We start from the raw sequence: 15948 nt of genomic DNA on the forward strand, positions 1-15948 counted from the left end.
GTGCAGTTTTTTGACAATCCTGAGTGGATATACACAGTACAGGTCAAAATGACCCGCAACAAAATCAATGTCATTTTTTTTGTTTTTCAACATAATACAAGCGTTAATTTCCAAAACTTGTTGCATATGATCTTCAATTTGAAGCAGATCCACTATCACATAGCAGCTGGAGCAGTCTCCAATGGAGGTCAGTCCACTGCTGCCACCTGTGGCCAAATACCATAGCCTACTACTAGATTAACTTGTGACACATCTGCACCTGCTGCTATGATCACATTGAGTAGAGGCTGAGTGGTTGCACTTACCCCTGGTACATCCAAATCTACCCACCAACATGTTGAAAGATGCAATCCCAGCAATGTGGATTGTCAACACTAAAAACAATCAGTAACCAAAGACAACAGGGATCAATTTTCTCTGTTTATTTAGCAACCACAACATTAGTAGTCGCCTTCTGCACAGGGGAAGTCCACACACACTGTGTGGTACCACTTTCCACAGAAGGTGCAATCTGAAAGATTGAATGAGATTGTCGGGGTCATTGTCTGACTGTTTATTACTAATCACCTGCTGTACATTCACAGTAACTGCAATCTCCTTACAAATGTTTATTAGATTAACCATACTTATACAGACTGTATATAACAACCAACTCTAAAATGTTTGTTCGCAGAGAAAAGATACAGACAGACTACGCTAACGACATGTGATGTTACAACACTAGTGAAATATTAGTGTCATTTCATTCTTGTCAAAGGTTTATTTGCATGACGCACAAACAGACACAATTGAAAGGTACAAATGTGCATGAAACGAATTCAAACGTGCTGCAGATGTGTGTCACAGGTTGATCTGGCTGTAGGTTGTGGCACTTGGCCAGAGGTGGCGCTGGTTGACTCGAGTCCATGTTAGTGCACAAAGTAAACTGCTCGCTTTAGTTGTGAAGCAAAAACGCTGAAACCGGAGAAATAAAACGTGCGAGGGGAACGATAACGACGACTAGAGTCTCCCGATCGTTTACTCTTGCTGACCTGTGAACAACATCGGCGTGGTGTTAATTGTTTGCTGTTTTCGCGATCGCGTCGCGCATGAGGATATCACCAGGTAAACTCGCCACATTTTTAAACATTTTGTTGTTCAACAGCATCAAGACTGACAGAGTGTGTTCGAGATAACCTCACAAGTGTCACAGATGACACATTTGGCGTGTTTTTGCTGATTTGTCGGTAGCAGCTCCTGAAACGCAAGACTGCCACACATCTGTTCGACCAACGCCAGTTGATCTAAACGCCAGTAGATCTGGGACACCGGCCGTCTGCCCAGCTGCCTGTAAGCCCCAGCTCACTTCCACGCCTGCTGCACTGCCGCTGCTTGACATACAGTGGGGCAAAAAAGTATTTAGTCAGGCACCGATTGTGCAAGTTCCCCCACTTAAAATGATGACAGAGGTCAGTAATTTGCACCAGAGGTACACTTCAACTGTGAGAGACAGAATGTGGAAAAAAAATATCCATGAATTCACATGGTAGGATTTGTAAAGAATTTATTCGTAAATCAGGGTGGAAAATAAGTATTTGGTCAATAACAAAAATACAACTCAATACTTTGTAACATAACCTTTGTTGGCAATAACAGAAGTCAAACGTTTACTATAGGTCTTTACCAGGTTTGCACACACAGTAGCTGGTATTTTGGCCCATTCCTCCATGCAGATCTTCTCAAGAGCAGTGATGTTTTGGGGCTGTCGCCGAGCAACACGGACTTTCAACTCCCGCCACAGATTTTCTATGGGGTTGAGGTCTGGAGACTGGCTAGGCCACTCCAGGACTTTCAAATGCTTCTTACGGAGCCACTCCTTTGTTGCCCAGGCGGTGTGTTTTGGATCATTGTCATGTTGGAAGACCCAGCCTCGTTTCATCTTCAAAGTTCAGCAGCGGAACACGTCTGGCACTGCGGGATTTGATTCCCTGCCGTTGTAGTGTGTTACTGATGGTGACCTTTGTTACTTTGGTCCCAGCTCTCTGCAGGTCATTCACCAGGTCCCCCCGTGTGGTTCTGGGATCTTTGCTCACCGTTCTCATGATCATTTTGACCCCACGGGATGAGATCTTGCGTGGAGCCCCAGATCGAGGGAGATTATCAGTGGTCTTGTATGTCTTCCATTTTCTGATGATTGCTCCCACAGTTGATTTTTTCACACCAAGCTGCTTGCCTATTGTAGATTCACTCTTCCAAGTCTGGTGCAGGTCTACAATTCTTTTCCTGGTGTCCTTCGAAAGCTCTTTGGTCTTGGCCATGGCGGAGTTTGGAGTCTGACTGGTTGAGGCTGTGGACAGGTGTCTTTTATACAGATGATGAGGTCAAACAGGTGCCATTCATACAGGTAACGAGTGGGACAGAAAAGCTTCTTACAGAAGACGTTACAGGTCTGTGAGAGCCAGGGATTTTCCTTGTTTGAGGTGACCAAATACTTATTTTCCACCCTGATTTACGAATAAATTCTTTACAAATCCTACCATGTGAATTCATGGATTTTTTTTTTCACATTCTGTCTCTCACAGTTGAAGTGTACCTCTGGTGCAAATTACTGACCTCTGTCATCATTTTAAGTGGGGGAACTTGCACAATCGGTGGCTGACTAAATACTTTTTTGCCCCACTGTATGGGTGGCCATCAGGCCAGCTCCCGGGCTTCCGCTGGAGGCGCGGGTAACCACCAGAGTGGACACTTCCCCATCGCTGGGGTGGGGCGTGGGGCGTCGATGGTCCGGGCCGATTCCCTCGCCTGCTCGCGGGGTGAGGTGAAGCGGGCAAGGCGGATATGTGGTAGGGCGTGTTCTGCGATGCCACCGCAGGTTTGGTGGTGGTGATGTGTATGGCTGCAAGCGGGAGAGCTGAAGCCGTTGAATGTACTGTTACAGCAACCGTGTGATTATTGTAAGAATAAATGATGCAGCGAAGCATGAAAATGCCATCGGGTCTGCTGTGGTGGCGATCTTTTTTTTTTTTTTTTTATCTTAAGTGCACGCAAACCAGTAAACAAATTAAAACACATACTGTTGATAAACTATAATACAAAAAAATCACAATTAAAATTCTCAACAACAAAAACAAAAATATATATAATTAATATGTAAAGAACTCAACAACCCCCAAAGTGTCTAAGTCACGTGACGTGTCAGTGCAACACCAAAACATAAAAGTCTGTCATAATCACTTCTTGGAGTTTGTCAGAATTAGTGGGTTTTTGTTTGTCCACCCGCCTCTTGAGGATTGACCACAAATTATCAATGGGATTAAGATTCCAGGCAACGGACCATAAAAATTTCAACGTTTTGGTCTCCGAGCCAATTAGTTATCACTTTTGCCTTATGGCACGGTGCTCCATCGTGCTGGAAAATAATTCCAATAATTCTTCACCAAACTGTTGTATTGTTGGAAGAAGTTGCTGTTGGAGGCTGTTTTGGTACCATTCTTTATTCATGGCTGTGTTTATGGGTAAAATTGTGAGTGAGCCCACTCCCTTGGATGAGAAGCAACCCCACACATGAATGGTCTCAGGATGCTTTACTGTTGGCCTGACACAGGACTGATGGTAGCGCTCACCTTTTCTTCTCCGGACAAGCATTTTTCCAGATGCCCCAAACAATCGGAAAGAGGCTTCATCAGCAGTCCATACACCATACTTTCTGTAGAACATCAATCTGCCCCTGATGTTATTTTTTGGAAAGAAGTGGCTTCTTTGCTGTCCTTCTTGACACCAGGCCGACTTCCAACAGTCTTCGCCTCGCTGTGCATGCAGATGCGCTCACACCTGCCTGCTGCCATTCCTGAGCACGCTCTGCACTGGTGGCACTCCGATCACGCAGCTGAATCCTCTTTAGGAGACGATCCTGGCGCTTGCTGGACTTTCTTGGATGTGCTGAAGCCTTCTTGACAAGAATTGAACGTCTTTCCTTGAAGTTCTTGATGATCCTATAAATTGTTGATTTAGATGCAATCTTAGTAGCCACAATATTCTTGCCTGTGAAGCCATTTTTATGCAACGCAATGATGGCTGCACGTGTTTCTTTGCAGGTTAACAATGGAAGAACAATGATTTCAAGCATCACCCTCCATTTAACATGTCAGGTCTGCCATTCTAACACAATCAGCCTGACATGATGATCTCCAGCCTTGTGCTCGTCAACATTCTCACCTGAGTTAAGAAGACGATTACTGAAATGGTCTCAGCAAGTCTTTTAATGACAGCAATGAAGTGCAGTGGTAAGGGGTTTTTTGGGATTAAGTTCATTTTCATGGCAAAGAAGGACGATGCAATTCATCTGATCACTCTTCATAACATTCTGGAGTGTATGCAAAATGCTATTATAAAAACTTAAGCAGCAACTTTTCCAATATTTATGTAATTCTCACCACAGCTGTATACTCTTGAAGGAATCACATCCTGACTCACTATTGATCACATCTGGACGTTCACTCGGAGAGACTCTGCTTCAGTTATAAATACACTGGGTGCCCCCATCAGCTCATTAAAGGGGGTACCCATTAAAACCATTCATGGTGTTTTCAAGAGAATTAAAATATTTTAGTCAGCTTTCTACAGTTTTACATTTCAGTTATTTCATATGAAATATGTCTGTTTAATGTGAGGTAGACGTGGACACTGACTTTGTTGCTCCTTGGCTGTTATGGTACAGTGCAGCTTTTTGAGTTTATTATCTAACACTTAATGAAAACACTTATTCAAAAAATATTTTTGTTTATAATTATTTTTTATTATATTTTGTTGTATATATATTTTTGCCAAATACAGTATGTTTCACACTTTCAGGTCTGGTCTCTGTTGTTGATTATGTTCTATAGATTTAAATAGCTTAGACTTTTATTTTTTGTATCACCACCTGGTAAATCAGTCCAACTGTAATCCAAGTGTGATTTTGGAGGAAAGACAGACAGTGTTTTTGTTTTTCAAATCAAATCACTTTTATTGTCACATCACATGTGCAGGTACACGGGTACATTACATGCGAGTGAAATTCTTGTGTGCGAGCTTCACAAGCAACAGCGTTATGCAAAAATACAATAAAATAAAACAAGCAAAATATAAGGATGGCTAAATCTGAATAAGGATGGCTAAATCTTTTCCTTGGATAAAGCTCGATGTCAAGCAAACAACTACGGGATACAACTGAAATACTTATTCACAACATCTTAATTATATACGTAAAATAAGACAACCGAAACATGTCGAACCCCAGAAGCAGGTACTATTTAATATACAAAACCTGAGATACAGATGAAAGGCTGCTGAAAACGGATGCACAGCAGACGAGGAGGAGCTCGGTGGATAGATTCATGTTTATATAACTGCTCGATCATATATTAAGTCAGAAGTAGGACTTCACTTTCCAAGGATCAGGTCTCCAGAGGAAACGCCTCACTCCAGCTGACAGAGGTGAACATTCAGGATGAGGGGAGATACCAGTGCCACACCAGCACCATCAGTGAAATGTTCATCATCCTGAATGTGGACGGTAACAAAACTCCTTTTAAAAAGAGAGAAAAGACTAAAGCTGCCACATTTACAACCTACGCAAGAAATTGAACCACAAACAACATCTTAAACCCGTATTATTAACTAAATAATTATAATAGTCTGAGTTGTTACTACAATACCTAATCAGTGATGTGGTTATTCAGCATTGTCATTCCCAAATCATATGACCTCTGACCTTTGACTTATAGTTGTTAAAGTGTGTCAGAGGAATTCAGCTGAGAGCCAAAGGGACTTTCTGAGGTTTGAAGCCCGAGGCCTGTCTGTGACACCAGGACTGATCCAGAGTCATTTTTATAACACTTCAAATACATAAAGAAAACATGACATGTTACATCACTAATCATTATCTGTATTTAGAAATGCTTTGTCAAAACACTAAGACAAATGTTATATTTTACTGTGGTCTGAGATTCAGATTCAATTTTCAGAAAAGGAAAATTGTGACAAGAAAATCTCTTTCTGACTTCTTTAGAAATATATTTTTCTTTTGTTTTTTTATTCTTAGTTTTTTTTCCAGCTCAAGTCTGTAAAGTTAATCTCCAACAAGTAGGACAAAGGATCACCTGCAGCTCAGACGGGATCTACCCACAACCTGAGCTCACCTGGTTCACCAACCCTTCATCCAGCATCACCAATAACAACACAACAGCCCATCAGACTGAGCAGCAGCTTTACAGCATCAGCAGTTCTCTGATACTTCCAAACAGTGACATGGATCTATATTACATCTGTGCAGTCAGCACTCGTAGAAACAGGAAGAGAGCAACCTTCAGAAAAAGAGATTATACATCCATCCATCCAGTGGAACATTTTCATCAGATCTTTACAGGAGATTCGATCTGAACTCTGTGGAGCCTGATCTCAAGGGTTTTAAGTCTGACACTGAAACCAGAGGATCTTTCTGTCTCTTCAGATTCACTGTGATGGGAGCGATTTCAGCCCTGAGTGATCACACTGATGTTTGCACAGAGCAGATGATTTAGTGAATGTTTTGGGACATTGGTAACAGTGAAACAGTTTATTAGTAACGTGGGATTGTTTGTGTGTGGAGTATGATCTGAGATTCCTGAAGCTCTTGTCACACTGGTCACAGCTGTAGTTTCCTTCCATGTGTGTACGTTCATGAAGTTTACGATTACCTGATTGTGAGAAGCTTTTGTCACAGTGTCTGCACTTGTATGGTTTCTCTCCTGTGTGGACTCGTTTGTGTTTTTTAAGGTTACTTGTAGTGGTGAAGGATGACCCACACTGATCACAGAGGTGCTTTTTAACCCCACTGTGAATCAGTTCATGTTTTTTTAACTCACTTGGTGTGGTGAAGCTTCTCCCACATTCTTTGCAGTATTTCAGTTTGTCTCCACTGTGTTTACGTTGATGTGTTTTTAAGGCGTCTTGTCGACTGAAAGTTTTTCCACAAAGGTCACAACAAAAGTCTTTCCCACCACCACGGTGATGACAGGGTTGAGAACTGGATCCATCTGTGTCGCTCTGCTTCTAAACAAAGGCACAAAGACAGTGTAAGTCAGTCCTTCAACATTTTTATCCTGAACGTCGCCTGAAAGAAAGAGCATCTCTGCAGACGTCCAATTAAATTTTACTGTTTCAGTTAACACAGATAAAGATAAAAATACATACCTCACAGTAGCTGCACTTGTAGAGTCTCTTTCTGGTGTGGATCTGTTGGTGTTGTTTCAGGTGACGTGGAGATTTAAAAGTCTTCTCACACAGGTCACATTTATCAGGTCGTTCCTCAGTGTGGGTCAACATGTGGCGTTGTAACTGCCTGTTGGTTGTACACTGTCTGCCACACTGATCACAGCAGTACACATCATGTCCAGTGTGAATGCGTAGGTGTATATTTCGGTTCCCTATCTGGCTGAAGGTTTTACCACAAATGTCACAGCTGTATGCCTTAATTCCAGAGTGGGTAACTAGATGACTCTGTAAGCTGCTACTTTGAGTAAAAGCTCTGCCACACTGATCACAGCTGTACGCTTTAACTCCTCTGTGGATGAGTTGGTGTGTTTTTAGAGCACTGTTCCAGGAAAAAGACTTTCCACACAAGTCACAGCTGAATGGTCTCTCTCCAGTGTGGATGACCTGATGACGTTTTAGTGAATCCTTCTCAGTAAAATCCTTCCCACACTCGTCACAGGTGTATGTTTTCTCTCTCTTTCTTCTGTGTGGTTTGTCGGCCTCCTGAGAGCGCTGACTTCTCGCTCCATGTTGGTCCTGCAGTGACAGAGATACAAACAGAGGCAGTGAGTGAAATGCAGTCGTGGAACAAACTCAACCTTCAAACTCCCTCCATTAACACTAGTTTTAAACCTGAAGGTGGAGTGTGGCACCAAACACCTTAAAGGTCTCTAAACCCCACCTGCTGGTAGTTCTAACACATTACATCCAACCTGGTGTTAAAAATAATTCATGACTGTTCAAACGTTTCACTGTAGAAAACATTGGATTCATTTCTGATGAAAGGCGATTAAATGTCATTCATTTTCAATCTATATTAATCGCATTTCAATTTGTATGAGCAAAAAAACTCAAAAAAGGGAAAATATACACACTTAATGTGTTTACTGCCTGATATCGGGCTACCATTGTGGTGCTTTGAACGTTGCAGTGATAAACCAATATTAAGTCTGTTCGAACAACAATAATACCAATAATAATAATACTAATATTATTAATAGTAATCAGAATAATAATAACAATAATAATAATAATAATAATAATGTACTTCCACAGCATGTCTATTATCCCAACCGCTCTCTGCAGATGGCCCCGCCCCTCTCTGGGCCTTATTCTGCTGGAGGTTTCTTCCTGTTAAAAGGGAGTTTTTCCTTCCCAGTGATAGGTTTGTAGCTTAAACCTATTCGCTGGAACGTTGAAGACAATATAATTACACAGCAAAGCAAGACTCGAAGTAGGCAAAGTCCTTCATGTTTCTCGTGCACGGGAGAGAACCGGACAAACGCCGTTCCTTCGCTTGACCCCAGTTGCTCTCGTCCACTCCCCCGTAACACTGCTCTTTTATTGAGGTTCAATGAATATGCATAGGTTCATTAACATACGACGTCTACATACAAACAAAGAGTACCTTGCCTGTGTGTGTGTGTGTGTGTGTGTGTGGTCAGAGTGTGACCCCATAAATGACTTCCCTAAACCTGCTGGTCTGGAAGTCCAGCAGTTCATCTAAACAAAAGGCACTTAGACTAAAACAGATATAGCCACGTTTATCCTACCATAAAACAATAAGAGAGGGTACGACCTCTTCCCATGCTCCCAGAGTGTGGGTGTGGATGCCAGAACACTCTGGAATGCGCACAAAGCCTTTGCAGACTATTAAGGATCACACATCCTATAACTACACAATTAATTATACACCTCTAAGCATATATGGATAAATATTTCTAAGCATAAATGACAATCAACATTACAAAACCTAACATTCCCCCCTTTTTGACCTTTATGCTAGAAAAGTTCCCAGTTATGATCACCTAATGTCTGACAGTGTCAATGCAAACATTTTCAAACTCAGCATATGTCAAATCACCCTAAATTACTGTAAACACACACAGTTTGACAAATGTAGTAACAGTTATCATATTTCTCATTCAATGGTAAACTGCATCCTACGAGCAAACAAATGAATTGTTAATTTAATAGTTAAAATAAGAAAGTAACATTTTCAAAAACATCCCAGCTCTGCGGTGATCACCCATCATCTGTGCAGAGTGGTTTTAGTTTGGCAGGGCGTCATGAATGTCTCTTCCAGTTGTTTCCATCACTGTCCATAGGACCAGAGTCCAAATGTATGTAGAATAGACATTCAAACATACCAGTTAGTTTTGTTGTTTGTCAAGATGGGTCTCAGTTTTCTCCAAAGCTGCAGACCTCTTCAGCACTCTAGTTTTATGGCCTCTATCAACCCCCATCACCTCACTTCAGGCCTTCGTCCTGCGAGGGGGATACTTATGACTCCTCCATTGTCCATGCTCTGCAGAAAAACCCCTCTGTGGAAAGGGTGCTGGGTCCAGTTATCTTACTGCTGTTATGATCCCAGCAGTCTTCAGAGTGTCATCGTATGCACAGTACAGTGGCACAGCATTAGGTGATGTTCATAGGAAACTGCTGTCATCACCACCATAGCTTCTGGTTCCTGTGCTTTTCACAGAATCATGATACCATCTTTGGACTCCCTCTGCGCTGTCGATGGAGCTTGGCATGCTCCCCTCATCCTTCAGGTGCCCGTCTGTTGTCCACAATCTCCTCTGTTGGCCTCTGGAAAGCCCCCTTTGCACAGATCTCATTCCAACGCAGTTTCGTGGTCCTTGCTGTGGCTCCAAAGTCTGATCTCATGATGGGCCCCAACCAGCTCGACCTTTGACCTCAACCACTGCCTGGGCTGTCAGCTATGCCTGGAATGGTTCTTGTTTCTCACTGGGCCTCTGAAGATTTCTCAGGAGATTCCTTTCAGCAATACTCTGACTGCTGCACCTGTATTTCCTTGCTAGGAGGAAAAGCTTCTATTTGGAGAGCATGTCAACAATCATCAAACCACATTCTTTAGTTCAGTGAACTTCACTTATAGGCCATCAAAGCCTCATCTGAACCTGGATGCAACACTTGCATAGGCTTAATACCCGTAAATGAACTGTTAATCACACAACTCACTGCAACAATCATAAAAAACATTGTTTCATGTTAATCCTGGACCCCTCCTCTTGACGCATGGGCACTCCCATGAGTCAACTCATCAAACCTAGATTCCTGTCTTAAAGAAAAAGGTTAGCTAGATCATGTCCCAGTCAACATCAGGGTGTCTCCTCCGGAGTAGCTCCGTAACCCTGCAATAAAAAATGTTAGTGTGTTTTGCATATTAAGTTTGCTTAACACCTGGCTCTGCCAGGAGCCTGCATACACACCATCATGGCCTGGAAAACAAGATCTGGAAGTGAAATCAAACTTCACACTTGTAAACAATTGTATCAGAAAAGTAATAAAGCATTCAACATCAGCAGGACAAGTATCATGTGCAGGTTTTCTCAAATCAGTAAACTACAATTATTTCCATAATTCGCCTCAGACATGGATCATCCCATGTGCTCAGTTAACATTAATGTAATCGGTGACTTCCCTTAAGCAAAGTCACTCCACTCATGTATCACCAGGAGCTCAAAAGTGGCCAGCTAATGAGCCCCATATTCAACTATTCCATAAACACTGCATCTCTTATTTGTTTTTCTCATGTCACTTGTCAGCTTTTGCTGAATCCTCTATATGCATTCTTAGAAAAACAAACATTAGCAACACACATAGATGGTGACCAGGCGCAGGTCGACAGGTTCCAGAGGTGCTATAAAAAGACCATAAAGTTAGCCATCCATAGCTGTGGAAAGAATGTTATTCACATCATCAAAGTAACCTTCACATTTTCCCCAAAACACAGTGTAACAGCATCACCACTCATAACCTGTAAACACAGTTTTCTTCACACATAAACCCAGAAATCCTGTAGTAGAAAAGCATCAACCAGCTGTCCTGTTATAAATCACATGATCAAACCACATGAAGAACTGTAATGCTGTAGAAAAGAAAATGCAAATGTTAGCGCTGCGCAGATGTATACACACTTTCTCACAGTTTCCTCTGTGAGCAACACAAGGTAGTGAATAACAACCTTGTAGATGCACAGACACAGAAAGTGGCACTTAGAAGGTTAAATGATCATGCAACCTCAAATGTTGCTGGCATCTTTCTGCTCCTGTAAAAGGAAACACACATAGATTCATCCACCCTTTTGTCCTGTCCAGGTGGAGGTTAACCTTGAGTAGTGGTCAAGTCTTGTCAGCTTTTGTCAGCTTTTACCAGTCAGTTTTTTTTCTCTTTCACTCATTCATTCATACATTCATTCTTTCTTTCTTTGCTGATAGTGGAACCTATCGTCGCATTTAGATTTCCACCCTCAGCAAAATGATGTTATTTCAAAAAGAAAAAGAAGAACATTAGATCGGATTACCTCGCTGAATCCTTTTTAGGCAGGAACTTACTTTCTAATTGTCCCCAGATAAGTGACTTTCTCCTGAGCCCATTTTAATGTGGAGAAGCTCACTTGTAACTATTTTCTCGACGACGTGTCGTACAGCGCTTTCTGTTCTAATCGTGCAGATCTGCTCAAACGACAGAGATTATCGAACAAAACTTTCAGTGCACTGTGAAAGTAACAAAATAAAAAGGCCTTGTTAAGTCATGACACATGCTCCTCATCTCAGGAGGGTAAATCATACCATTAGCATGGTTTATCATACCATCATACTAATTGGCAGGCTCAACTTCACAACAAAAGAAAAATCATCAGCTAGATTAACTACAAACCAACCATCAGCTGCACAACACACAACATAAGCCTAACGTCTTATTAGCTAGGAGTTTAATCCCCAGGTCTGTGCTCTTCACTCATTTAGGCCACACACCCATTTTATTCAGTTTTCCTTTTTCCCGTCATCATAAAACATGTGACATGTTGTCATGCACTTCACAAAAGAAGTTTGTTCTGACGTATTCAGAATTGTGTATCTAGGTACAGGATTCACTCGCACATCAAAACAGGAAACTCAGTGTTTTAGAGTCTCCACTCTAACAAACTCCAACACATCCCATTCACTCGTGCTAGAATTCAGTCACCTTTCATCAATCTAAGAACGATCAACTAATTTGCATATCAGCTATTAACCCACTAAGATGACAGGACAACAGAAATGCATGTTCAAAATGTTATCACAAAAGACAATTTCCCTCATACAGTAAATTACTTGTGCTGCATCAAACAAGCAGAAAGCATCTCCCAATTTACTGTATTAACAACTAAATTTATTGTCTGATCACTGGTTGGTCAAACCAGAATCTTTTTTCCCACAAAAGTTAAACTGTTGTCCTGCAACTTAGAGAGTTAGTTGTCAGCATTGGATAAATTCAGCATTTGATAACAAGTGTCTGTTAAATTCACACTATTTTAACACTGATGAAAGATAACAAGCTGATCTTCATTGCATGTGTGTTTGTGTTATTAGGCAGGTTTAATCAATGTCTGTGGAGCTGCATCTCCAGCAGGGCATGTTCTTAAAGCTGCCTTTCCTACACACTTCTCTGCTATTATTTGATCCTTTCTTAACTAATGTGCTATGAGTCCACTGATCTTTACATCACACTAAGTGACTTGGACAAGATGATAAACAGACTCACATGCTTAAGATGTTGTCTAATCTTCATGAGCTCTCTTGTATTTGGAAGTGTTAGTAGGGTTAATGCATGTTCTGCTTGTGTGTGTGAGTTTGTATATGTTTCCTTTTTGCAGTGTTTCAGACTCCTTCACAATTTTCCAACTTAAGCAGTCAGTTTTGTTTTTCCCAGGTTTGCTAACCCAAATTTTGATTTCCCATATTAAACAACAAAATTCCTATGTGTTCTCACCACTGCTCTCACTCTGTTGTCCTCTCCCACTTCAACAGTCCAACAGCCGGCATTTCTCCTTCAGCTTTGTCCTGTGTTTCACTGTCTCTTCTTGCCATTTTACTCCAAAGGTGGCAAATGTCAAACTCCAACAGTCTCCTCAGTTCTCCTCAAAAGTTCTTTTCACATGCACAGTGAATTTGCAGCTTGTTGGGAACACAGTGCCATTCATCCAATCAGGCAGGATGATGGGTTTGCTCTTCTTCTCTGATGCTGTTTGTCCACACTGCTGCTGCTTGCTGGGTCTCTGCTCAGGACTTTGCTGCTGTCTCTTTATCTGCCATGTTATTGCTCTTTGGAGCTGCATTCCTTGTCTTCAGGGAGGAGTGAGAGCTCGCTTCTGAGTTTGAGAGACACATGGAGCTGTAAATACGTTAGCCAGAAACTTGGCCTGAATGTTTCCAATGATGTTAAACTATAACTTTCTTCTGACCGCTGCATGTGGAAAATTGATTCAGGTCTGCTTTTCACCTGAAAGTGACAAACTAAGACATGTTCATTATTATCATCACTGCTTAACCACACACATCTCTCTCTCTGTCTCTGTTTTTGTGAACTGTCCTTTCTTAAAAGCAGAAAATGAGATTGTAGTTGTTCTTGGCTGATTAACACAAAACCTTTTTCCTATGATTATTTTTCATTTACAATGTAAATTTTGTCTCTTTTTTACTCCTTTTTTTTTTTCCTTTACAATAGCTGGTGACCTGCAGAATCACCGCTGTCACAATCAGAGGCAATTACTTTTACACAGCGCACAAAAACACTGTGACGTCAGACACATTCACACTCACTTTTTTCATCTGCATAAATAAATCATTTGGCCAATGGCATGTGCCATGGTGATCCATAAATATGATCACAAGTTTATTTAATTATTTTCAACCCAACAAAACAAATAAACAGAAACATAATGCAAGATGCAGAAAAACTGCTCACGGAAACGCTGCACACTCCAGTTATCACAGTTATCATAGTTTCGTTTCCCTCTCTTTGATGAGTTCTCAGACAGCTCTCGATCTGATAATGTGTATCTTGCTCATCAGCTCAGAAGACACCGCAACGCAACCTCACACAGTGCTTGCGTGCTTTGCCCCACACAGTGGCAAAGACTTGCACTTTCATATTCAATTCAGCTTCTCCATCAAGTAGTTTTAGCTGTTTCATACAGGGTTCAGCATATTAGTTGTTTTCACAGGTGTGCTCTATATCTCAACAATGGCTCATATTAAGATGACAGTTTTACCAAACAGGTCAAGTGCCTCTATGCACGTCATTAGTTAAAATATTTGCCTATATCACTTCATCTCATATGTCACTGTACTTCATTTGAGCAACCCTAAGCTTAATGCAGATTCTTTTAACAATTATCCACCTCAATTAAATCTATGGTCTGGAGCACAGGCTGTTGTCGATCAGGGCAAGCTACAGAATAAACATTTTGTGTCAGCAAGGGGTGGGGGAAAGCCATTCACCAGAGCATATCTTAGGTGCTGCTGATGTGGGCTGGCCTTCTCCACATGCTCTTCAAGGCTGGTGTGTTTTCTGAAAACTTCTAACATTTGAATCTCTTCCATTTATAAGCCTGCGATTAACCGCACGGCTCAGGTCCGCGTGAAACCCGCGCAGCTAAGGAGCCGTCGCTCTCTTTTATTTAAATACTTTGTGCTGCCAGGAGCAAAGTCCAGCATAAACGTCTGTCACCCTCTGACGCACTCTTGGTTGCTTAGGAACCCATGATAACAACAACGGCCAGTGTCACAGGCCACGTGTTCTGCTCCACACTCACTCACACAAACAAACTCAAACACAACAACAACAACAACAACACAAAATAGGCCTACTCCGGACTCGCACCGGACCGCTCGGGACACTAACCCAGTCTTTCGGGACACTAACCCAGTCGCGCGACAAAACCCAATGAAGGGACGCTCGGGAAACAAACCCAGGGCGATTTCAAAATCGGACACTCACCGGACGCTTGGGCCCTTGGGCGATTTTACCAAAACCTCTTTTTTCGGGACCCTAACCCAGTTCTGCGGTTATAGAGTCGCTCTCTCAACTTACACGGCGTTGCTTAGCGTGTAATATCAGCCTCGAATCCCGCCGATCGTCATTCATCGAGGAGAAAAGACAGACAGCTAATCCACCTGCCCAATGACAAATTCTCACGTCTCGGGACTTTACTACAGGAACTTCCTGGCTGACGTCAGTCTTTCAGCGTGTCTCTTCTCCCCTCGGTGAATGTCGACTCCAGGGCTCCGGCTCTCGAAGGACCAATTAATGATAGGTTTGTAGCTTAAACCTATTCGCTGGAACGTTGAAGACAATATAATTACACAGCAAAGCAAGACTCGAAGTAGGCAAAGTCCTTCATGTTTCTCGTGCACGGGAGAGAACCGGACAAACGCCGTTCCTTCGCTTGACCCCAGTTGCTCTCGTCCACTCCCCCGTAACACTGCTCTTTTATTGAGGTTACATGAATATGCATAGGTTCATTAACATATGACATCTACATACAAACAAAGAGTACCTTGCCTGTGTGTGTGTGTGTGTGTGTGTGTGTGTGTGTGTGTGTGTGTGTGTGTGTGTGTGTGTGTGTGGTCAGAGTGTGACCCCATAAATGACTTCCCTAAACCTGCTGGTCTGGAAGTCCAGCAGTTCATCTAAACAAAAGGCACTTAGCCTAAAACAGATATAGCCACGTTTATCCTACCATAAAACAATAAGAGAAGGTACGACCTCTTCCCATGCTCCCAGAGTGTGGGTGTGGATGCCAGAACACTCTGGAATGCGCACAAAGCCTTTGCAGACTATTAAGGATCACACATCCTATAACTACACAATTAATTATACACCTCTAAGCATATATGGATA

General features: G+C 42.0%; 1 protein-coding gene across 10 annotated transcripts in view; it reads right to left on the minus strand.

Moving 5' to 3' along the window:
- Window positions 1–15948, minus strand: part of LOC148101565 (uncharacterized) — a 56348-nt gene that overhangs the window by 11207 nt on the left and 29193 nt on the right. For 2 of the 10 annotated variants that reach the window (XM_087846436.1, XM_087846446.1), the window contains 2 exons: window positions 7195–7791; window positions 6475–7053 (listed from right to left, as the gene is read on the minus strand). In XM_087846436.1, coding sequence (XP_087702562.1) covers window positions 6475–7053; window positions 7195–7791 — 1176 coding nt within the window. Of the gene's footprint in view, window positions 1–6474; window positions 7054–7194; window positions 7792–15948 lie in introns of those variants that run through there. The other 8 variants (XM_087846438.1, XM_087846442.1, XM_087846443.1 and 5 more) reach the window with 8 other exon arrangements.

Source organism: Neolamprologus brichardi, chromosome 9 (assembly GCF_056152115.1).
Source record: "Neolamprologus brichardi isolate AB-2024 chromosome 9, ASM5615211v1, whole genome shotgun sequence".
NCBI lineage: Eukaryota > Metazoa > Chordata > Actinopteri > Cichliformes > Cichlidae > Neolamprologus > Neolamprologus brichardi.